Here is a 22777-nt window from a genome sequence, read left to right on the forward strand (position 1 = left end):
TGGGCCTATGATCGACTTCCTGGGCTTTTCACCTACAGGGGACAACAGTCGGCGCCGCGGATAAGTAGAGCCAATCAGGAATCGTGAAGACTGTATAACAGCGTCGTTGTGTTATGATATCAAGCATCTCCTTAGGAAAGAGAAGAAGCCCCCTCCGGTGCGCTCCTGGCAAGCTGTAGAGCCTCTGGCTAGAGTTATCACCGGCTTCTGTCAAAAATCTCACCGACAGTGTGGATCTAGTGCATGTGCCATGAGACGCTCACTTCGGGAACGGACTTCAATTCTTGCAGTTGATCGTCAATTTGGCTTCGAAGGAGAATATTCGAGCATGCACAAGTAGAGATGTGAGGTCTCCAGTTGTGGTAGAAGCCCTATCACGACATGGGTGAGTTGTGTTCTGGGGGCTCACTACACGAAATGATGACTTTATTGACACTTGCCCTCTAAATAATTGAATAATCAATATCCAGCCCATCGCGAGCGATGGTTGCTCGCAGTCTGTGACGTCTTCTCAATTTGCAGGTTCCACGGATGGCTCCGAGGCAACTTTCTTTACCGCCATCGTCCGTCATACCTAAGGAGCTGTCAGAGAGGCGAGTTTGCGGGGACCACTTGACAAGGGGGGGAGGACAACATCTAAATGTTGTCCTCCCCCCCTTGTTCACTCCAGTGGGGCCGGCATGGCATACACCAAAACGAGCATAAGACGACGGGCTGAATCACAGCCATGGGTTCAGGGTTGACCACGCCAACCGGGCCCTGCTTCTGGAGTCCTGGCACCTGGTTCTTCTGCGCCTGAGACTGGGCCTCAGGAACTGTTGTCTCTGCTAATTCTCCTGCATCGGTCACGTCTTCACGGTTGGTCATGGGCACGCAGGCTCTTGGTAGCCGCAGATGGTGCTCATCTTCCCTTTGGACAAGGAGAGATACCTTCTTCGTGCCACCGTCCGGGACTAATTTACGTCGATGTGTCGGCAATTTGGGGCCAGGCAATGGTGTGTTCAGCTCGGTGGGGTGATGCCGACACGAAAGATGCGGTCGACGTGCCAACTAATCTCGCAAGAACGTCAATGACCCAGTATTATGAGATTCACGCATAGTACGTCAACCGACCAATGAAGAAAAAGAGAGTTTACAAGTAAATACTTATTAGACACTGTGCTGTGATTTGTTCTCCCATGTCCATATACTGCTTTACGTCTGCCAGCTTGGCGGGTCTGGCTCCTCCTGAACGTTCCTCGAAAGTGCCGTGCAGTCAACTTCGCCAATTGGATTCATATCCTGGGTTGAAAAGGCCGCTACCACGACGTTGTGATAGTCGAGTATTCATAAGAACGCGCGTGATGCACGTGAATGAGGTTCAATTAAGCTCGTTTCGGCTCACGCCAACACTGAGGCTTTTATAAGCAACAGAGAGCGCATTCGGTACCAGCTTGATCGCAGATGTTCGGACTTCGGAGGACTTGTGGCGCGTAGGACAGGGGGGCCCTTTTGAATTGTGAGACGCGAGGCCTTGACCGAACTACGGATATACCGCAGTAAGGATACGTCTGCGCCTATTCGTGCCTTACCGTCTGTGACGGGGAATAGCTTCCGTGTCCCGGGGCTGGGATGAGGACTATCTACCGGTCAATGTATCCCTGTCAGCATGTCCGTCATAATCCTGAGTGTTCGAGCCGCTGTGCGGGCGGGTAAGCTGCCCCAGCAGCATAGTCAGGCGCGACAATCTAACGGTCAGCTGCATACTTTTCCTCCATCTGTAAGACCGAACCACCCATAAGCGAGTCTAAGTATCCTTGCAAACACCTTGGGGCACGTGGAAAGGATCGAATACGCGGGGAAACAGACAGGAATCCGGCCGACGAAACGGCCAGAAGAATGCTATGAAAAGGATACCTAGCTGACCACAGAAACCAATAGAAATTGATTTGAGGGTTGCTTCACCCTCAAATTCAACCGCGACAGACTCCGAGTGCAATCAGCATGCGTTTGAAGATCTCTTCGTTCACTGGCTACAGGTTCACCATCAGCTCTTCTAAGTTGAGGCAAGCTTGGCAGCCTGGAACTGGTGGAGAGTGGTCATTTGCGGCCTGCCCGCCTCAGTAAGCTGCGGCACAGCCGTTTGAAAAGAATTGGAACGAAGTTACATTCAGGGCCCCAGCGTTTTACGGATAGACGCGGTTCTGCCCATTCACACTCAAATTTCCTAAAAAGAAAGGAAACAAGGGTCTGCTGCGAGACTGGCAGCTAGCGACCTGCCACCGCCAACCCCGCCGCCCAAAAGACCATGTCCAGCAAGCTCACCCAAAAACCCTGGTTCGCCGGACAATGTCTGGCGAGCTCACTCAAAAACCCCGGCTCGCCAGACAATGTCCGGCGAGCTCACCCAAAAACCCTGGTTTGCCAGACAATGCCCGGCGAGCTCACCCAAAAACCTAGGTTCGCCAGACAGTGTCCGGCGAGCTCACTCAAAAACCCCGGTTCGCGTGACATTGTCCTCCGTCGCTCAGATGTTCGTTCCAGCAAATGCCAGATGCATCATGCCGGCTGCACTGCACCGGTGCCAGTTGTTGGGCCTCGACTGCAGGTTTTCCGTCGCAGGATCTTCTCTTCAACTGATTTCGATTGGCTCGGAGCCGACGTAGATAGAATGGACGCGTCGAAGGACGCAAGCCTGACACGGTTGTAATAGGCCCCGATGAGTCTTAGTGCAAAGTGCTGATTGGAATTCCCTGGTTACTACATTGCGAACAACTTGGCTAGTCTGAAAAGCCTGGTTCATTGGTGGCACTGTTGCAAGCACGAATATCTCTGATGTAGCTTAGCTCCGGGTTCGGATCTGCATCTCCTGCTTAGATCCAGCCTTCATCTTCGGACCTGGGGGACCTAGTTTTGTTCCAATTGCGCTCGTCATCCTGTCAAGCGGTGTGCTTACGAGTTTCACCGACAACGCTCTTCAGGGACCAGTAAATGACCTCTCGGAGTGAACGTGAATCCCTACCACCTCGGGAGACGGCTTTCTAGGAATTGCGCGGGTACCGGCAGGCTCTTCCCCCACACACTCTACGTTGCCTGCAATCTCCGCATTGATCAAGTAAAGAACCGAGAGGGCGACTAGTTGGACGGGGAAGCAAATGTGTGCCCTAAGCCGTAGCTTAGTGATGCGAAGTAGGCCAAAGTTAATCTTATCATGTACTTCAGGGTTGGGTTTTCATGACAGCTGGATGCCACCTCAAGTCTTCGCTGAGTCTAAGCTAAGTTTACCTAGAGGTATGGAGATTCAAGTATATAAATGAGCAGAGCCCTTCATTTGAGATCAGGTGGAAGTGGCTCATCGACATCCGGCATCTTCACATTCCCCCTTAAAGCCCGCTCTCGAGCTTTCTCAAATTTCTTGACGACTTCCAAGCGCTTTACAAGTCAAATATGGCCCCTCAAGACCTCGATAAATGTCCCGAGCGGAAATGCGGGTTCCAGGCCACCGCAGACTGCACCCTTTTTCAGCATTTCAACAATAATCATGGACCGCCAGTCCTGATGCCATGCGGAGTGTACACAATCTGCACCGACCATCACTTTCGAAACCACAGAACGTCCTGTGAACTTTGCCGACAGCGAATTCCGGTCCCCATTGCGGCAGAGGAGGTCCCCGTACCGTCTATCGAGGGCGATGGAAGTGTCGACTCCGAGGGCACTCCTGAAGGCGAACTTCAAGCCCGACCCGTACATCATGGCGGGATAGTCATCAATGGCACGAACAACGGCAACATCTATCAGACGGTTAGATGCGGCTCTTCGGCCTGCTCCGCTAGTCCCTCGAACTAGATCGGTCATCGGTCTGAAAAACTGTCAAGCACGACGTCCCGAGAAGCGAAGTCACTGGCGAAGATGTACGATACAAGGGAATTTGTAGCTTTGCGTCGGATTTTAGTCCGAAAAGGATACCAGAGTCATCACTCTGGATAGCAATGTAAGATTGTGGAGCTTGGATGATGACGACAGCGATGGAGTTGTAAGAATGGATACACATCTTGGTCTACTTCATTTGGAGGACTTATTTTAGATAGATTAGATAGAATAGCAAAAGTTTTTCACTACACCAGGAACTACCTTATGAAGCTGGCTCTGTTGAGACTCATATCTCAGAGACAACCTACTTGCCGTGCCCAGACATTGAACCTGACCATCCCGACTTGTCCTATCCCCCGGCGAGTAGATGGAGTGGGAATACACTGGCCTTTCCTGGCAGCATGCTCAGATGTGACGTAATAAGATGCTCAAAAGAGCTTCTCAGACTCAACTGGAATAGACAATTGGGCCTTGAGACTCTGCGGTAGTGGATAGGGGTACATTGCCGTTGATGCCGCGGCTTGGGGGCGAGATGAGAACGCGTGAGACAGGGCAAGGACAAGCCAAACAGGCTGAATGTGCAAACTTTGAAACAGTCAATATCACAGCGTTCATAACTCGAGTCGTTCCCGGAGGTAGGTATTGTAACATCCTGTTGTCCAGACCTGGGTCGGCCTCCGGGTAGATCACCCGGTCTGGCCCAATTTTCGAACCCACCTACCCCACGGAAGGATGAAGGATGCCGCTCTTCATGATTAAGGCATGAGATAGAGATTATCTAGAATAGTCACGGTTGCCTTTCGTCGCCTTGTTGAACTGCCGGGTTGGAGAAGAATATTCCGCTGCTCATAAGGTGGTGTTGAAGGGGTGTGCCCTCCCAAGACTAATGTTTCGCGCCACCACAAGCATCACCACAGAAACCGAAAAGCGAAATATGACAAACATGTAACGATTTGGAGAGAAGTCTTTAGTTTCTTTTGCGTCCGGAATTGCGATCAATGCCGGAAGTCCAGATGTACACACACAGAGTTGCACTACTTCTGCTGCAACCTCGAGGCTAGAGCGAGGAGTTGACCAGCGGTGAAATCCTTCAGCTGCATGATTTTTTTATTGAAAGAAGCAAATTTCCTGTCCCATTTCCAAACTGACAGATCTGGGCTGGTTCAGTGATGCCGGACGATAGAGATGGACGGTGGAGGGGGCTCCATTATGAACGGTAGACGTGAGTACTATGGCTTGGAACTGGCCCCGATTCTAGGACGCAGCTAGCCAGAGTTGCCACAGTCGACCGGAATACGTCGTAACCATAGCATGCAACTGAAAGGGGCCATCTTTTGTGTGCTTTGCGGGTTCTTCCCTTGCGCCAGCCGAGCTGGCAACGCAGCGGGCGGACGAAAGTGCAGGACACGACCCCCTCCCCCTTTTCTGGGCCCCGCGACCAGCAGAGCATCGCGAAACCAGGTAGAACTCAATCGAATAGAGAAGAAAATCATTCCGTTCGAGAGCTAGTCCGCCTCGTCGAATCGCTTGATGCATGATCGCCGCGTCTGGGAGGCACACCTCGCGAGGGCCTCCTCGAATACCCACCTGGTCAACAACGGGGAGCGCAGGATCAGCATTCCGGCCGCGATGCAAGTGGGAGCTCAACCTCTTCTTCCTCCAAAAGATTTCTGGCCGTCTCGGACACGGTGCCTAGCAGTATACACCTCGCTAAATGGTTCGCACGAGATGAGTCGGGGCTGCAATCGCGCCCCTGTCCTGGTACGAGCGCGGCCGAGCATCCAAGACTCGACCACACCGGCGTCGACCACACCGGCATCAACCACGCCCGGGGCAGAGCTGCAGAGTACTTTTATTGAACCTAACGACTGAACTGGAGCTGGTAGTCAAGTGACTAATTTGGAAACGCTCAAGGGGACTCTTCACACTCAACGTGGCAGGGCACCAGGCCCGGTGGTGGACGTCCATGACGTTCGCGCCAAGTGGAAAAAATTAAGCGCCGTCAACCACTCGATTAGGAAACAGGAGTCTGTAATAATTGGGAGCATCCGGGTCACGACCGCTTCTTGCGTTCGCAGGAACGGTCTCTCGCATGCGGCCGGGTTGACAGTCGGTTGGTTCGAGGTTACATTGGGAGAACTCGCTGTAAACCGAGTCGACCAAAGCAGGATACACAGCCCGATCAATCTGCCTTGCCAAATGATGCCTCTGATGGGATGAAATCTCGTCATGTAGGAAGCTGACGTGCGGCTGGATGCCTGGTTGCCTCACATCGTCTCGACACTGAAATTTTCTCCTGGCAATACACGGCTGCCCTCAAGTTGTCGTTCCTGGTGCTTCCCTTCTTGATGGCACCTGGGTCTCTGCAATTTCGTCAAAACTTTGACGTTTCTATTCAATCATCTCTCGTTTTCAATGTTCTACCGGTCTAACTTTTGATCAAACTTTGCTGTACCTCAAGCCTCAGTTTAGGATCGCGGTAGGCCTACGGAAAATACTTGTCTCGAGCGGGTGCGGAAGGTAGACGTACCGACTTTCGTTCTTGACCTCGATTGACGACAAGTGAAAGACCTGTGCTGACGTTTGCTCATGATTAGACCAAGAGTCCGCGTTTATTACCCTTTCTCGATCGATGAAGCCGATACCGAACTTGAGGTCCCAAAAACACGTATCAACATAGGAAGAAAAGTCGCAATGTCCCACCGAAGGCCGCGAGAAACGATTCTACTTTTGCTCTTATACTCCTCGCATCTTCTTGGAAGAGGTCTCGGCCTAGTCCGGTATTGTTTAGCGAGCTCTCCCCCCCTTTTGAGCAGGCGGCATGTCTACCTACTCCTAATCCTAGTAGCATGTCCTTGCTCCTTCACCTAGACCACGAGATACAATGGTTTTGCTTTGAGACCAGTCCTTCATCTTCAATTCCAAAGCACGAGAGAACACCTTGAGCTCGTCGGCCCGGTTCAGAGACTCGAATTGCAGAAACGAGGATGTGGCGACTGCAGGAGCATGGCGAGGAGAGAGGAGCAGAGATTAACCGCACCTTCCCAACGCTCTAGATGGGCATACATGTTGGCAGTTACCCGTCTCAGGTAAGAAGCTTCCTGCTAGGACGGCATCAGGGGTACGTCTGAATACCTCGTGGTCTGCCGTCTTTTGCGATAAGGAGGGCCTATATCTTGTGAGCCTTCAAGCAAGATATTGCTGCTACGCCAAAAGAAAGGTTCTGGCCAGTGACACGGAATACACATCATATTGGCATTTGACAATGAATAGAATGGCGAAGCCGGATGTCTTGCTGAGCATCTCATGATACTAATCTGATGGCCAGGATCGACGTGACGTGATGCCCTCACGGTGCCACGGCCGGGAGCAACGCGGTGCTGGAGTGATGAATGTTGAGGGAGGTATGAGTAAAATATCATGACATATACTAATTAGAGATTCCCGTTGAAGTACACTGCTACGTGAGGTAGGAAGAAGGGGATCAGCAAGTCGTCATGTCTACGTGCACTGCCTCTCGTACCTCTGATCCCGCAACGTTCTGCACCGACAGTTTCAGTCACGCGTCCAAATGGAGCTCACGATCTGCTTCCATCACACATGCCCATAGACGCGAGAAAACAGACACCGTTGTTCACAGCTTTGTGCTCAGAAGTTTTCCACTAGATGGGAGGTCAATAGGTGCCAGTGCCAAATTCCAAAAGGTTGTGATTAGCAATAGCAGGTTCACCCTACAGCACCTTGAGGAGCGAATAATAAACCATCTCCGGGCCAAGTGAGACCGCATGATGCCATACCGAGCGGCCATGGGAGCGTCATGCAAGCTCTTGTGGTGTTCGAAACGCCCGTAATGCCGTCGACGCTCCTGAACAGCAGCCGGTGAGCACGAAACGGGTGGTCGAACACCACGTGTTCGTCTCTCAACCCTCGAAAATGATGGATTATTTCTCCAAGGCGGAGAGAGATCCGCAACTGGGGTATGTCAGAAGATGGTCCGCTTGGAGAAGCCGGCATGATGGCAAGCCGGAAAGGGCCTTTCCTACGCCCCGAGCGGGCAGATCACCCACCATGCCTGTATGCATGCCGGCAGCTTCAAGGCTTTGAGTCATAGACTGCATACATAGAGTCAGCGCATGATTCTCTCGTAGGGGTTGGAAGCCCGTGGCAACATTCGCAGCTAAGACTACTTAATCCATGCGTTTCCCTCTACCGAGTTACTAAGTAGGCGGATAGCATCGGATTCTGTAATCTCCCTTCGCACACAACCTCAATGCTGCCTTGCTCCAACATGCATGGCAGGATGCAGGTGACAAGGGGGGGAGTTCTCCCCCATGACTGGGGTTTCGATGCTTGGGAGGCCAGAAATGCGGCCGCTCTCACACCGCAGTGGGAATATGTGCAGTAAATCGCTTCCTCGGTCATTAGGGTTCAGATTATAGCAGATTGATTACCGAAAGATTCACCTTCGATCTCGCGTGCTTTACTAGTTGACATGAAGCTATTCCAGCCAGAGTTGGTAGTATTTCGACCCCAATGACACCCATTGCTGGCCGTAGGCGTAGGCAACTGCCCACTATAGGTCGGAGTTTCTGAGGGTCGCAGGGTCTGGCTCATGTTTTTAGGGCCCGAGAAACAACCTGAGCGATAAAAGCTACAAAGCTCTGGAGGAACCGCCGCGGAGAGTCGTCCGAGATGGTCGGCTCTCAAAGAACAGCCCAGCATTCAGCCCCCAGGTTGCATTCTCGTTGAAATCCCTGGCTACCTGCAGACGCTCATCTTGCTCAAGGGAACAAATTTGCCCCCCGGGGATGGTTACCGGCATGACAATTCCCAGTCTGCCTTCGGCCATTCGCCAATCCCTGGATGCCCTGGTTAGCCAAGTACAGCCACCTGGTCTCATGTAACTCCTGTCTATCCGACCCATGACACTGCGTAATGCAATAGTATCCTTCAGAACGCGTGAGGCAACCGCGTCGGTAGAAGTGGTAGCGTTCATGGGTAGATAACGCGCTCATGGAGCGATATCACGTGGCTGATGGACCACCTCGTCGCCCACAGCCCTCTCAAATTGTCGGAATAGTCTTTGAAAAGAGAAAGAGCGGTGTCTAAGATGATCAAGTATAAATAGGAGTATAAGATCCCTCTCACGATCTCTTCATGTCGTCTCTTCGCTGCCATCGATTTTTCTTCTCCCGATTCCTGATCGCGCACTGCTGAGTCCCTTTTCTCTCAACACCAAATTCCTTGGCACCACGAAGCGAAGATGTCTACCACCCAGCAGCCTCCGATTAAGTGTTGCTCTCAATCCGGCTGCTACTGGGATCAGAAGTTAGACACCGATACCCATCGCACGCACATGCAGAAGCATGGTGAAGGGGACTTGGTCGAACACTGCAACATCGTCATGAAGAGTGGGATCGACATCGAGATTCATAAGAAGAACTGTTGCATCTATAAAGCTGCCATGGCTCTTGAGAGACAGAAGAAGGCTACCAAGTCCGCGCCTGTGAAGTCTAAATAGGTGAGATCATACCCTTGAAAGTAAATCAAAACGCAAGGCTCAAGTTGTGTGCAAAGACTTCAAAAGTCTGCCGATAATATGGAGACATGAAAGGGACGGATATGTTCTAAGAGACGAGGAAAGTAGGAGATTTCATCAGAGAGATGTGGGTGAATGTAGCAAGAAATACAACGCAAAATTTTGAACAAACGAAAAGGTTTCAGGAGTTTGATTGCATTCTGGGCATGCCACAAGGCTTGTATCTCGTTCTCAAGGATCCTAGGTAGATACACACAGTACCAATTGATTTTTGGGAGCTCCTCCCAACTCTCTCCTCTGAATGACGTACACAAGATACGACTATTCATAAAGCCGACTGGTTCCATTTGACCTGATAATGTGCTTGAAGTACTTGATCTTCGACGAGTTGAAGGTTCTTTTACGACTACTTACCGCCTTGTTAAACTGCCAGCTCTATTCATCTACGATTGACATATCACGCAGTGACCCGGGAGGGATCAAGACATAATTCACTTGAGAAGCTTTAGGTAAGAAAGAGTCTATTAACCTAGAAGTGATGCCCTCAACTCTCTCGTCTTACAGCGAAACATGCGCAGGCTCTACGTGGGCGAACGATTCAATAGAGAATGTCGTTTCAGGAAGGTCTTGACTACCCACCTATGCTTCGTCAGCTTGATCCGATTCGTCTTCCGACCAGCCTTTCTAATAATCTTCATCGTCCTCCTCAAAATATACCGTAGCAAAGTCCACCAGGTCACAGCCCATTTCGCCAACAGTATCGAACAGAATCTGTTCCGGTATGACCGTCGGAAGCCATGCATAGTACTCCGTTTCATACAAAGCGAATCCAAAGCTGAGTACGTGTAGTGGCGCGTCCTGAGGAAGTCGCAAACCTTGGTCGGGATCTAGCTTGATCGAGGTCCCAGAAAAGATGCTGTCCAGGCCACCTCTGCCGTCGGGGAGAAGGACGTTGTGTGCCCAAGCACGAACCATGCACCTTTGAATTTCTCCCACGTCTTCATGAGAAATTCTGAGCATCGCTTCTGATGCGTTGTCCTGAGCCTCCGGGATCAAGTTGTTCACACGATGGTCGATCCTTCTTGCACGGGAACTGATTTTGCGGCATGTATTGGATGAAAGAGTCAGCGTCCCATCCTCAAATTTGATGAAACCCTTGTCAGTATGCCACTCCTCTTCGTATTGGCGGAAGATAGCCAAAGCCAACCACATGGCGCCACTCTTGATAACATCGCTTGGCACGTCTATGCAATGCCGCTGCAATAGCCCGTTTATGGAATCTTCGTCAGCAAAGTGATCGGGTGAAATGACGAAGAAGGGATTTAAAGCGTGGCACGTGAGCACGATAGCCGCAATGTCGATCATCGCGGACCGGGCCGTGGCGGGCGTGTCCTTTGTTATGCAGCTCAGAAAGCAGGCTACTGACAAGTCGTTTCCCGTGGTTGATAAGAAGTCAAGAGTCCTCCGGGCCTGGGAAATGTTGAGATGTACACTGACTCCATCCATGCCGTAGTAGATGAGCCCCAACATATAAAGCCGACGGATAGCCTCAGCGAATGCCGGCTCCTTGATAACGAAGCAAACACGAAGACGATCGATAGTAATTTCAGGACATTCATCCATCACATAGATGATGAATACCGGAAGGTGAATATCTTCGAATTCCCTTTTAGGTTCCGCGTCGAGGATGTCCTGTAGTGCCACTTGGGCGTGGATGGTTCTATCCGCCTGCTCAACATCCTTATCCAAGGCGCAAGTTATTTGAGTCAGCATCTTGGCCCTCGACATCGCCACCCATTTCTGAACCACATGCGATGTCTCTGTGTCGAATACCTCCTTTATCTCGCTATTGAGAATAATCAAATGGTACGAGTTCTTGGCATCATTCAACGATCTTCCCATCAAACCGGGGGTGATATAGATTGATCTGGTATCTTTCTCGTTAGCGAAGTACTTCCGAGCGGCCGCTAGAAGCGTTCGTCTCAGATGATGCCGCTTCCACTCGGAGTCTCCGTCCCAGAAGGCTATCGTTCTCGTTATCTTGTATTCCGACGGCCCCGGGTCCTGAACCATCGCATACGCTGGAGCAATAGCTTCCATCACAGCGTCTGGGTATTCCCCGTCGCTCGCTTTGTATTGAATCCATCTCAAATTTGACAAATTTGACGAATTGCTCCGCTGTGTCAATCGAAAAGCTGTGACGGGAGTCTCTGATCTGTCGGTTGCAACGGCGAGCATCCTGCCTAAATCTTTGTCAACGGGGGCAGATGACAACCAGACGAAGCGCAAAATAGTCGTCTGTTCGGTCTTCGCGAGAATGCTTAACTTGACTAACGAGATCGCATAGTCGACGCTCTTGGAGTGATCGGCGTCAATGATGATCAGCTTGTATCTGCAATTAAAGTCCGAGACGAATCCGATACCACCGTATCTTGATACCACGGGTCTCATTCCCACGGAATATCCAGCGCTGTCCCATTCGCTTTTTGACACCTCTTCTTTTTGGAGCGAACCAACGAGGTACCTGGACAAGATACCATTATCTCCGCTCGCCCTCATGCCTATGATATGCAAGACCAAGGCCAACCAACTACCGTCGTCGGTCGAGGGAGGTGATTGCACGTGAGCGACCGAATATCTTTCATCGCTCCCATACCATCTCGAGAGCTTGTCGATCTCGTTCTTCCATTCAGCCGGTATTTCAAGGCTCGGCGTCGCCATTTTTTCGTCGTGTTTCGATAGTCTGGCGGTCTGGCGTTCTGGTGTTCTGGTGTTCTGGGATGTACTAATTGAGGCACGTTAATGGAGTGACATGGTAAGCCAGGGATTTGGAGCAAGGTGCCTATCTAACGTGTGGAAGCGAAATGATCCATCCAGTATAACAGATACTTGCCTTTTCCCAAATTGGAAGGAACTCGACGGAAAGCTGAGCACCTAGACCGGCCCATGGAGGTGAGTACCTTCTCTCTGGGCATCTCACTCGATGGAAGGACATGAGGGCCTGGACTCCCTGCTCTGGGCTGGACAGAGGAAGACAACTCAGGTTGACGGAAAGTGTGCGTTGCATGTAAATAGGCACGCAGCGCTAAGTAATTAGCTTTTGCGAGGGACGCAAGTCAGCGCAACGTTGACTGCACTGATGTTCATCGGATCGGCCCGTTCCTCTTGAGCTTATTTCCCAACGGCTGTGCATAACGGAGTACTTGGACCTTGTCAGCATCAAGACATGCTCAGTCTCGTCACATCACGCCACATATGATTCTGTAAAAGCGTGTTGCATTTGACATAATTGTTCTCGATTGCAGTGGTAGCAGGAGGAGTTGACTCGTGTTGACCCCGTATCACAGTCCCGTCACCTTATAATGTAGTGAATCTCAATAGATGGGCCTGTGTTCGGAGGGTTGTCAGTATGTTTGATTGAACGTGGGAGGGATGCTTCCTGATGGAAATGGGCTGCGTGGGGAGGGGCTCTCAGGTAAACCAGATAGGGCATTGTTCTATTCTGCATGCTAGTGAGTCTTCTGTACCTGGCAAGATTGCTCTTCCTATTCCAGGTATTCGAGGTGGTCACCTCGCCTAAATAGTCCTGTTCCCCTCCTAAACAGTCTGCTTCTCTTGGAGAGACTGAATCTTCTCTTGGAGAGCCTCTTCCTCATACTGGAGGGTTCTCTCACTCTCTTGGAGGGCTCTCCTTCTCGCTTGAAGAGCCTCAAGGGCAAGTGTTTTCTCTCGGAGAGCCTCCTTCTTCTGCTTGCGAGCCTTCTCCTCCTTGCGAGCCTTCTCCTGACGAGCCTTCTCCTCCTTGCGAGCCTTCTCCTCCTGACGAGCTTTCTCTTGAATAGTCTGCTGTGATTTCATATGGCTTTCGAATGCCTTTATGTAATCGTCGGAGGCCAACCCCGGGGTGTCGCTGCTCGTTTCGCGCATTGCGCTCAATGCGCTCAATACGCTCTTTGCGCTCTTTGCGATGACCTTGACTTTCCCGGCTCCAGCGTAGTTGATTTCATCCCAGATTTTTCCAATTTGACGCTCAACACCCTGTGCATCCGTCGCCCAGATCTCGAGTGCGAAGCGAGATTCAAACTCACTGCAGGAGGCTTGATGGTCGAACTCGATGGTCCGAGGACGGAAACCACGCCAAGACACGCCGAGTGAACTGCCGTCGTCCTTACTGGCTTGACTATCTTCGTTTCCATCATCCAGTCTCCGCTTCTTCGTCGCTTGGCTGCCTTGGGAGTCCATGACTTCTTCTGAGAGGATGTGTGGATGTGGGTATGCGTGTGCGCGTGTGCTGGTGTGCTGGTGTGCTGGTGTGCTGGTGTGCAGTTGCAGAAGTGAGGAGATGTAAGGTTGTGTGAAAGATTCTGAGGGCAGGCGGATGATTATCGTAGGGGAAGCAGGAGCGTGGGCCGAATCGGCCTGTCTTTCCGAATTTTGTACGCGATTTGAGGCAGTCAGGCAGGCATATCTAACCAGAGTGACTAGGTTCCTTCCCGTCTCTATCACCTTACTGCGCTTGCCTGGAAGAATAATTCCGCCGTCATGCACTTTCCTGGGTCCTTGGCTTGACTTCCCAAAAGATCATGATTCACCTCATTCTCTAGGAAACGAACTCTTCATATTTTCACGGCACCTTCAAGCCGGAATTTTGTGAGCATTTGGCTAACAGCTTGATTTGACCAGGCACTTCGAGACGAACCTGAGACTACACTACAATAACATTCACACGAGCCAAATTCATCACCCTCGCATAAACGGCACCCTGGTCTCCCTGACGATGAGACGTCGCCCTCGCAATAGCGATAAAGTTGCCCGTCGTGTTGTAGACAACCGTGTGCTCAACCGTCACCGTCTGGTTCGGCGTGAATGCGGGCCCTACATCAGTAAAGGTGCCCTCCGAAGTCAGATCCCACTCGACATTGACAACCTTGCCAGTCCCGGAAGGTGTTTCGACAGTTGCTCGTAACGTCACCGACTGGCCGGCTTTCACCGTACAGCTGCATCTTCCATTCGCAAGAAGCTCAACAACCGGTTGGATACCCCGCCGTTCGGTCGCTGTGGGTGGCACCTGGACCGAGTTGTCGTCGGCCGAAACAGTATACGACGTGGAATCTGGCGCAGGCACTCTATCCTCCACCCAAGCTGCCACGTCTCGGAGAGCTTGTTGGTAGATGCCGTTGTACGGCACAATGAGTGCAAGACGGTGTGGAGGCCTTTTCTCGTAAAAGTGCTCCGCATTATCGTTGTACCAAAGGCGATAATTATCCTCGAAGCGATCTCCCAGTTGCCGCTTAACTTGCGAACGATACCAGTCGGCATGCCACGGAAACGCGTCGCTGTCCAGCAGGTTCTGAACGATGATGAGTTTGCATCCGATGGAGCCAGTGTGATTACCGCCAGAGACGGATCTGGCGAGGGACCTGGACGTGTCAGGGGTCCGTTGGGGGTAGTTCGTGCCATTGACGGTCCGGAACTGGTCGAATCCGTAGAATCCTGCTCGTTCCGGGATTTGGTGTCTGTAATATGAGTGCATTGCAACAGAGGACTTGTTGTCGATGTGGACTTTGACTCCCTTTGCAATAAACTTTGTAAGAGTGGCATCGTTGGCGTCGGCAGTGTAGTCGGTGAACAACATGGTGTAGTTGGCCGTAGACAACGTGCCGCTGATGGTTTTTAATTTGAAGTCGTCGGCTCCAAGCAAACCCAGGTCGTACCCGTATACGTCAGCAACAGCTTCCGGGACTGTGTCGAGTCTGATGCTGACCAGCTTCCCATCGTTGTCAAGCTGAACATCCTCTACCGTCGCATTGAAGTCAACTACGGCCTCTCTCATGGCGATTCCGAGCGCACTATCCGCCGTTCCGAGGTAGCCCGGCTTGAACCAGAAATCTTCGACGTATGTAGGGTCCGAAGGCTGGATAATGGTATTCCTCAGAATGTTCAGATGTGAACTGTCAGCGACCTCATCATACTGTTCCCAAGCACGGATGGGGACACCAAGCTTTGTGGCTTCAATCAGCATGCTTCGCTCGAGCTCCGTCATTGATGGTATTGAGAGAGGATTTCCACTACCCCCGGGCTTAAGGGAATCCTGAATCTCGGTCTTCCTGTTCCGTAGAACTAAACCCGCCATTGCCCTGATCGATGGGCTGTTGGGGGCGGAAATCGGCACGGCTTGGACCATCGCCACAGCGCCGTCCCAGACGCCGACTGTATTCTCAATACCCCCAATAACTTGATTAGAGCCACCGCTGCCGCCGTAAACATAGCCATAGATATGCTGAGTGCTTGTGAGACGATAATATCGCGCCGCAACAATCCGGGAATACCTTGCTGCTGCTGCTTCGGCACGGAACCCGTTTGACCCCGTGACTTGGACCGTGTAGGCCTTGCTGTCTAGCCCGAACCCAATGGTTTCCTCAGTGGCATTCGCGGACTGCGTAGGGTAGGCGAGTTGGAAGAAACGACCGCCCCAGGCATCTTTTGGCGGAAAGTAGAAGTTGAAGCGAGTGGACGTGTTAGAAAAGTGCCCCGCAACGTGGTGATGGGGACCTGGGGAGATCTCGTCGGTCTCGCTGTCAATCACCGGCTTGCTGTAGAGAGGATCTATGCTAGCTGGAGAGACCAGAGCAAAGCCATTAGAACCATGAGGAGATTCGCGTGGAGTTGTGGGGTTTGCCGCGATTGCTGAACAGTCAAGTAAAGTCAGTGCGACGAAGGCTGTAAGCGAAGCTTGTAGATGCATCGAGTGGTTCGGCGATGTCTCTCAATCTGTGTTCTACTGGAAGACTTTGGGCATTGGGCTAGGACCTTGCCGTTGAAAGGAGCAGGAGAGTTAATGGAAGTAAAGAGTGTGGGTGAATGCCATATAGTGTCCAGGGCGGGAAGCATCTTTGCGGTGAAGATGCCATTCTTAAGCATCCAGAGAGCAGCATCGCCAAGCCGAGTATCTCCTATGTGACCCCTTAGATCATTTCAATGGGCATCGCCAAGTTTGCGGGCCTCCGTATGGACATCGTTTGCTTGCACAGCGCTTCCCTCAGCTCAGCGGCTCCGATGATTTTTCGTATCTGATACGACAATCATTCCGACGTCGCACTGGATACCTGTGCCTCGTATCCAACCCATAGCACTCTAGCCGACGCCGGTTCTCTGTCCTCGGTGGATTTAGATGTAGGGATATAACGCTGCCATGTTTTGCTGCTGGTTCATGCGGCATGACCTAGAGCCGTTCTGGCGAATGGCCTTCTCATCAAGGCGTGTGTCTGAGGATCCGAATTTCCAGTACCAAGGGGTTGTTGCTCCGCCGTCGACAAGCCAGACAGCTCAGGCGCTCACTTTGTAGACATGATCCATCATAGTCTCGTTGAGACTTTTCAAGAGATCAGCAAGGGCCATTTTACTGGTCTCGACGTCGCCGTTTCCGTAGTTTCAAAAGAGCTGCGTTCACTTTGTGACTTCAGAGTGGAAATTGGCTGAACTTTAAAGACAAGTCATCTCCGCTGCCACGGATATGTCAGCTGCCGGCTGAATGCCCGCCACTACTCTGCGCTTCCAGTTCTTAGACGCCTGCAGACATTCTTCAGGTTACCTTCATACCAACATCGGAATCTTCTTGACATGCTTTCTTCGAGGCATTGTTAGGGTCATATTGAGAAACGACTATTTCGAAAAATTAGGGAACCTCTGCTTGTTCGCCTCGTCGACTGCCTTGCGTACACCCGTAACATTCTGAAGCACCGTGGGATGATCAGAATGCACGCAGATGCTGAATGGCTTTCCCTCAAAGCCAAAGCTAAAGATACCGCCACTGTTATCCTTGCCTTCGTCCTTCAGTGATGCAGACAAAGCCCTCTCGTAGCACAATTCTGGTGTAGCCACCTTGGACTGTGCCACCGGTATGAGCTTGCCCTCTGGAGAGTAATCAATGTCGACGTAGACCTCCCCTTGGAACGGGATGCCCAGCTCCTTGCACATAGCTTCTTGTGTGGCGTTTTGCGATGCGTATACCGGGATGTTGTCTCCAAACGTGGCGCATGCTTCTAGAACAGCCCTCATGATCGTCTCGTCTCTTTGCATGTAGAAGAAGAGCTCCCCATGAGGCTTGATGTGGGATAACTCGACGCCTTCAGAATTGAGTATGGCTTTGAGGGCGCCGACCTGGTACAGCACCATGGCGTACATGTCTTTGGGGTCAATCTCGATCTTCCTCCGACCGAAGCCGAACATGTCTTGCAGTCCCGGGTGCGCTCCGGCCTTGACGCCGTGCTTCTTGCACAGGCGAACTGTCTTGAGCATGATGGAAGGGTCGCCGGCGTGGTATCCGCACGCAATGTTGGCGGCGTCGATGTATGGCATTAATTCCTCATCCGGGCCCATCTTCCAGCGGCCGAAGCCTTCGCCCATGTCGGCGTTGATCTCGTATTTGCGCGCCAGCCCTGAAGCCATTCTGAAGTATGGGGATAACGGGCGATGTTCAGCGAGGTTTGAGCTTCGGAAGGCTGTCTGACGTAACGAAAGAAGATGGAGTAAGCGTGATGGAGGCATCTTGTCTTTGCTGCCTCAACGTCGTCTAATAAGAGCGCTTCAACGATCGAAGTGAGAGGTGGATGATACTCTACTGTTGGGGTAGACGTTTGGGGTCCATTACTCCAAAGGTCCGTCTTGGGGTATGCTGGATCAGGCGGTCCTTATCACTAAACTCCGCCGACAGGGGTTCTTGATAGTAGGGGGTGCCCATTGTGACCCCATCAATTGGTACGATGCGGGGTCGTTACTGCATCTGCCATCCACACACACCCTTTGAGGTACAGACCAACGACGTCAACTGAGCAAAGAGGTCAATCATCTTACCAGAAACCTACCACAGCCTACCGGGACCTCCACCCGACAAACCTTCATGCGCTTCGCCGATGATCCCTTATCTCGACCCGGTACTCCGGCAATGCTACTGGATGCGTTCCCCTCTCCTGGGACTCTAGCTGTTGGGGTAACGACATGAGAGGCATTCAGGGTAGCCACCGGCCTGGTGTGGGCGCGTCTTGCCTTCGAATCACTAATATGCGGACGAACGGAATGGGCTGATTGATATACTGGGGGTCACGAACCCAACTTCGTACGGTCTAACCCTCCATGTGCCCTCTAACCGCGTCCAAAATCGTCGCTGACTTGTTCAAAGCCTCAACAAAGCTATGCATTCCAGGCCACTTCGTAGCATTAAGAAGGTCCTGGTGGCCAATCGTGGCGAAATTGCCGTTCGCTGCATCAAGGCCTGCCGTGAGCTAGATGTCCACAGTATTGCCATCTATACGGCCGCCGACACAACATCACTACATGCGTTGTTAGCTGACGAGGCGATCGCACTGCGGGGTAACGACACCTACACAGATGGGTGAGTGACACCGAGTTGGCCGTAGCATCATGCTTCTCACAATCACATCAGAGACGCCATTCTAGAAATCTGCAAAAGCTGCGGCGCCGACGCTGTGTTCCCCGGATATGGCTTCCTCAGCGAGAACGCCGACTTTGCCGATGCCGTCACGACTGCAGGCAAGATCTTCATGGGTCCTTCATCCGTTTCCATCAAGGCCATGGGTCTGAAGCATGAGGCGAGAGCCATTGCTGAGGCCGTAAAAGTCCCCGTCATCCCCGGTACTTCGTTAATTCCATCAACCCACGAGGCCAAAGAAGGGGCCAAGAAGCTTGGTTTCCCGGTCATGCTCAAAGCCACCGGAGGAGGCGGCGGTATGGGCCTGCAAATATGCTACGACGACGATGATATCCCAAAAGCATTCGCCACAGTCGAGAGTCGCGCGGGCGCTCTATTCAAGAACAGCGGCGTCTTTCTGGAAAAGTATTATCCTCGGTCCCGGCATGTAGAGGTGCAAGTCTTTGGAAACGGCAAGCAAGTTGTTGCATTCGGGGAGAGGGAATGTTCTCTCCAACGACGTCACCAGAAAGTGGTTGAAGAGTGCCCCAGTCCATTCGTTGCGCGAACGCCAGGTCTCCGTGAGAAGATGCTCCAGGCGGCAGTCAACTACGCCTCACAACTCAAGTACAAGAGTGCTGGCACTGTCGAATTCTTGGTCGACGATGAAACGGCCGATTTCTTTTTCCTCGAGATGAACACGCGTCTCCAGGTCGAACACGGCATCACAGAAATGTGCTATGGGGTTGATCTAGTTCACTTGATGCTGCAGCAAGCCGACTACGAGCACGGCGGCCAGCTCGGCATCCCCTCGGACGAGCTACGAAGAATCCCACAAGCACAGCTGAACGGTGCGGCCATCGAGGTCCGAGTGTATGCTGAAGTGCCCTTGCTCGACTTTGCTCCTAGCCCGGGCCTTCTACAGCATGTCGGCTGGCCCAAGGGCGATGGTATCCGGGTGGACACATGGGTGAAGAGCGGCCAGCAAATCACACCCCTCTACGACCCTTTGGTCGCAAAAGTCATGGTACACAGCAATGACGGTCGAGCTGAGGCGCAGAAGATGATGCTCGCCGCTCTTGACCAAACTGTTTTGCAAGGTACACAGACGAACTTGCAGTACCTTTTGCAGGTGCTACGTTCTAATGAGTTCACCAAGGGCGATACGCTCACCTCTTTCCTACCCGTTTTCAAGGCAAAGGTGTGCGCCGTACAAGTACTCAACCCTGGTGTATTCACTACAGTTCAGGATTACCCTGGGAGGCCAACGATCGGGCACGGCGTGCCTCCCGGCGGACCAATGGATGATTTGAGCAGTCGGACAGCAAACATTCTCGTTGGTAACGACGCTCAAGTCGAGGTACTCGAAATAGCAATGTCTGGCCCGGAACTCCTTTTCCATGAATCGGCCGTGGTGGCCGTGTGTGGTGCCCAAGTTCCCGTCAGTGTTGACGGCAGGCACCAACCGATGTGGTCCCGAATCCTCGTGCAACAGGGCCAGACGCTCAAGATTGGCAACGTCACGGGTGACGGTCTTCGGACCTACCTCGCAGTCAAAGGAGGCTTCCCAGACATACCTCTTTATCTCGGCTCCAAATCAACGGCGCCAGAGCTCGCGTTCGGCGGTCTTCAGGGCCGTAAGCTGCAGATCAACGATATTCTCGCCCTTGCCCCTGAAACAGCAAGTTGGGCAGCGGCAGCCACTCCCTTTTCTTTACCACAAAAGGCAATCCCTGATTACGGGCACTCGGAGATATTCTGCCTTAATGGTCCGTATGGCTCGGAAGACATATTGACCCCCGAGGGTATGGCAACAATCACCAACTCCAAATGGACCGTCAGCCACAATAGTAGTCGCAGTGGCATTCGACTAGAGGGTCCACGACTAAAGTGGGCACGCACCACCGGCGGGGGAGGCGGATCTCATCCATCAAACGTCTTCGACTACGGGTATCCCAACGGCGGTGTCAACTGGACCGGGGAGTTTCCCATCATCTTTTCCCGCGACCGCCCGGATCTCGGTGGGTTTGCTTGCGCGGTCACCATCTGCTCAGCCGAGATGTGGAAAGTTGGTCAGCTGAAGTCGGGCGACAGCGTTCAGTTGCGACTGGTTTCCTTTGAGGATGCCATGAGGATCAAACACACAAATGAGGCCTACTTGAGGTCTTTGGGTGCTCTGGTGGATGGTAATGATACAGAAATTGTGCCACTCAAGTTGGAGTTCGGCTCACGGACCACAAGTTCAATATTGCACCTGGCCGAACCGAATGGAGATCATCCTCGCGTCACTTACAGGCAAGGTGGCGACACTTCCATCATAGTAGAATATGGTGAACAAGTTGCGGATCTGCGCAACACGGTCTGCGTTCATATTCTCGAGGGAAAGCTTGCGGCGCGCAACCTTGCGAGCGTGCGTTGTGAGCCGAACCTCGCTACGCTCACAGTGCACTACGACCCGCTCCAGGTCTCCCAATCCGAGCTGTTGCAAAGCCTGATTGAGCAAGACGAGAGTATCGAAGAGATTGTTGGCATCAAAGTGCCCGTTCGCGAAGTCAACCTGCCGCTTTATGTTGACCACCCCACCATCACAGAAGCGACGGAAAGATATATGGAGAGCGTTCGGCCCACTGCTGCCTACCTACCAGACAACGTCGAGTATCTGCGGAAGAATAACTCATTGGAGACTCGCCGCGATGTATTTGACTCGCTGCTCAAGACACCCTGGCTCACAGTTGCAGTCGGCTTCTTCCTCGGAACCCCTGTCATGTTTCCGCTCGACCCCAAGTACGTATTCACGGGGCAGAAATACAACCCTAACCGCGCGTACACTCCGAGCGGCTCAGTCGCACTCGGTGGGTCTCTGCTTGTCGTTTATCCCGTGGCCTCACCGGGCGGCTACCAACTCATGGGCCGTACGTTGGGTACGTGGGATATGATGGGCACTCGAGCCGGCTTTTCCCCGACGCGACCTTGGTTATTCAACAATTTCGATATCGTTAGATTCCACGAGGTCTCCAAGGAAGAATTTGACCAAGTAGAACGAGACTTTGAAGCCGGTAGATATGTTTTCAACATTTCCGATGAGACCATCAGCATGGACGAGTACATTGCCAAGTTTGACGCCGCAGCCCGCGATCCCGCACATCAAGAATGGCGGCAGCGTCAGGACGCCGCTGCCAAGGAAATGGGAGAGCTCGAACAGCGGCTCTTCGGTGAATGGACTGCCGCCAAGGATGCGGCTCTGTTAGAACAGAGTGAAGGGGGCGGGGACGATGCATCAGCAGATGCTGTGGCTATCGAGTCGCCCATGAACGCCAACGTCTGGAAAGTTCTGGTAGAAGTCGGGGACGTCCTTGAGGCGAAGCAGACGGTGGCGATCTTGGAGGCGATGAAGATGGAAATCAAGGTGATTGTTCCAGACTCTCATGTCGGAGCAGTCGTGACGAAGATTCCACGCCCGCCAGGGACTGTCGTCAGTCCTGGGATGCCAATAATAGTGGGCAAGAAGGCCTCTTAGCCTAAGGTAGTATGTATGCTGAGTTGCGACGATCCTGAGCTGCTGAATATTACGCTGTTAATGACCAAACGGAGGCTCCTTTTCTTTATCGTAACTCATGACTGCCGAGTGTAATGTGACTCCATTCACCTTGGCATGGGGTGATGAATTGAGCCAGACCCGACGGCCCGCCGGGGGTTGTAACCCACTTTCTCGGGGCTGACCGACTGCCGCTACCGGACTCTAGGCCCCGCTTGAGGTTGAGCAAATAAGAGAGCATTGTGCAGGTTGAATGAGGAAATTCGTCACCCGTATTTTCCCTTTTCTTCTGCACCGTTGATAAGTGCACCATTTGCGTCGTGGATCCGGGAGCATCCTGGCCACCCCCACCCCCCGGCACAAGCTATCTTCCCATTGGAAGTATGTGTCCGTCAAGCTGTCGGCCCGGCGGGGAAAAATTGGGTTC

The 22777-nt window shown here is 52.3% G+C and overlaps 6 protein-coding genes across 6 annotated transcripts; 3 read left to right on the forward strand and 3 right to left on the reverse strand.

Annotated features, from left to right (window-relative positions):
- Positions 1–3426: 3426 nt before the first annotated feature.
- CTAM01_01783 (uncharacterized protein) lies at positions 3427–3825 on the forward strand (the record flags this gene model as incomplete). The annotated part of the gene is made up of 1 exon (XM_060517824.1): positions 3427–3825. The coding sequence occupies one exon, from the start codon at positions 3427–3429 to the stop codon at positions 3823–3825; it is 399 nt and encodes a 132-aa protein (XP_060387358.1).
- A 5287-nt stretch (positions 3826–9112) lies between these two features.
- On the forward strand, positions 9113–9370 carry CTAM01_01784 (uncharacterized protein; the record flags this gene model as incomplete). Its single annotated transcript, XM_060517825.1, has 1 exon — positions 9113–9370. The coding sequence occupies one exon, from the start codon at positions 9113–9115 to the stop codon at positions 9368–9370; it is 258 nt and encodes an 85-aa protein (XP_060387359.1).
- Positions 9371–10072: 702 nt separating this feature from the next.
- On the reverse strand, positions 10073–12109 carry CTAM01_01785 (uncharacterized protein; the record flags this gene model as incomplete). The annotated part of the gene is made up of 1 exon (XM_060517826.1): positions 10073–12109. The coding sequence occupies one exon, from the start codon at positions 12107–12109 to the stop codon at positions 10073–10075; it is 2037 nt and encodes a 678-aa protein (XP_060387360.1).
- An 876-nt stretch (positions 12110–12985) lies between these two features.
- CTAM01_01786 (uncharacterized protein) lies at positions 12986–16279 on the reverse strand (the record flags this gene model as incomplete). Its single annotated transcript, XM_060517827.1, has 3 exons — positions 12986–13807; positions 14103–15999; positions 16104–16279. The coding sequence occupies 3 exons, from the start codon at positions 16277–16279 to the stop codon at positions 12986–12988; spliced, it is 2895 nt and encodes a 964-aa protein (XP_060387361.1).
- A 771-nt stretch (positions 16280–17050) lies between these two features.
- On the reverse strand, positions 17051–17836 carry CTAM01_01787 (LamB/YcsF family protein; the record flags this gene model as incomplete). Its single annotated transcript, XM_060517828.1, has 1 exon — positions 17051–17836. One exon carries the CDS (start codon positions 17834–17836, stop codon positions 17051–17053), a length of 786 nt encoding a protein of 261 aa, XP_060387362.1.
- Positions 17837–18579: 743 nt separating this feature from the next.
- On the forward strand, positions 18580–22332 carry CTAM01_01788 (urea carboxylase; the record flags this gene model as incomplete). Its single annotated transcript, XM_060517829.1, has 2 exons — positions 18580–18779; positions 18831–22332. 2 exons carry the CDS (start codon positions 18580–18582, stop codon positions 22330–22332), a joined length of 3702 nt encoding a protein of 1233 aa, XP_060387363.1.
- Between the last annotated feature and the right edge of the window lie 445 nt (positions 22333–22777).

This window comes from Colletotrichum tamarilloi (assembly GCF_030869305.1).
Source record: "Colletotrichum tamarilloi strain Tom-12 chromosome Unknown Scaffold_4.1, whole genome shotgun sequence".
Taxonomy (NCBI): Eukaryota; Fungi; Ascomycota; class Sordariomycetes; order Glomerellales; family Glomerellaceae; genus Colletotrichum; species Colletotrichum tamarilloi.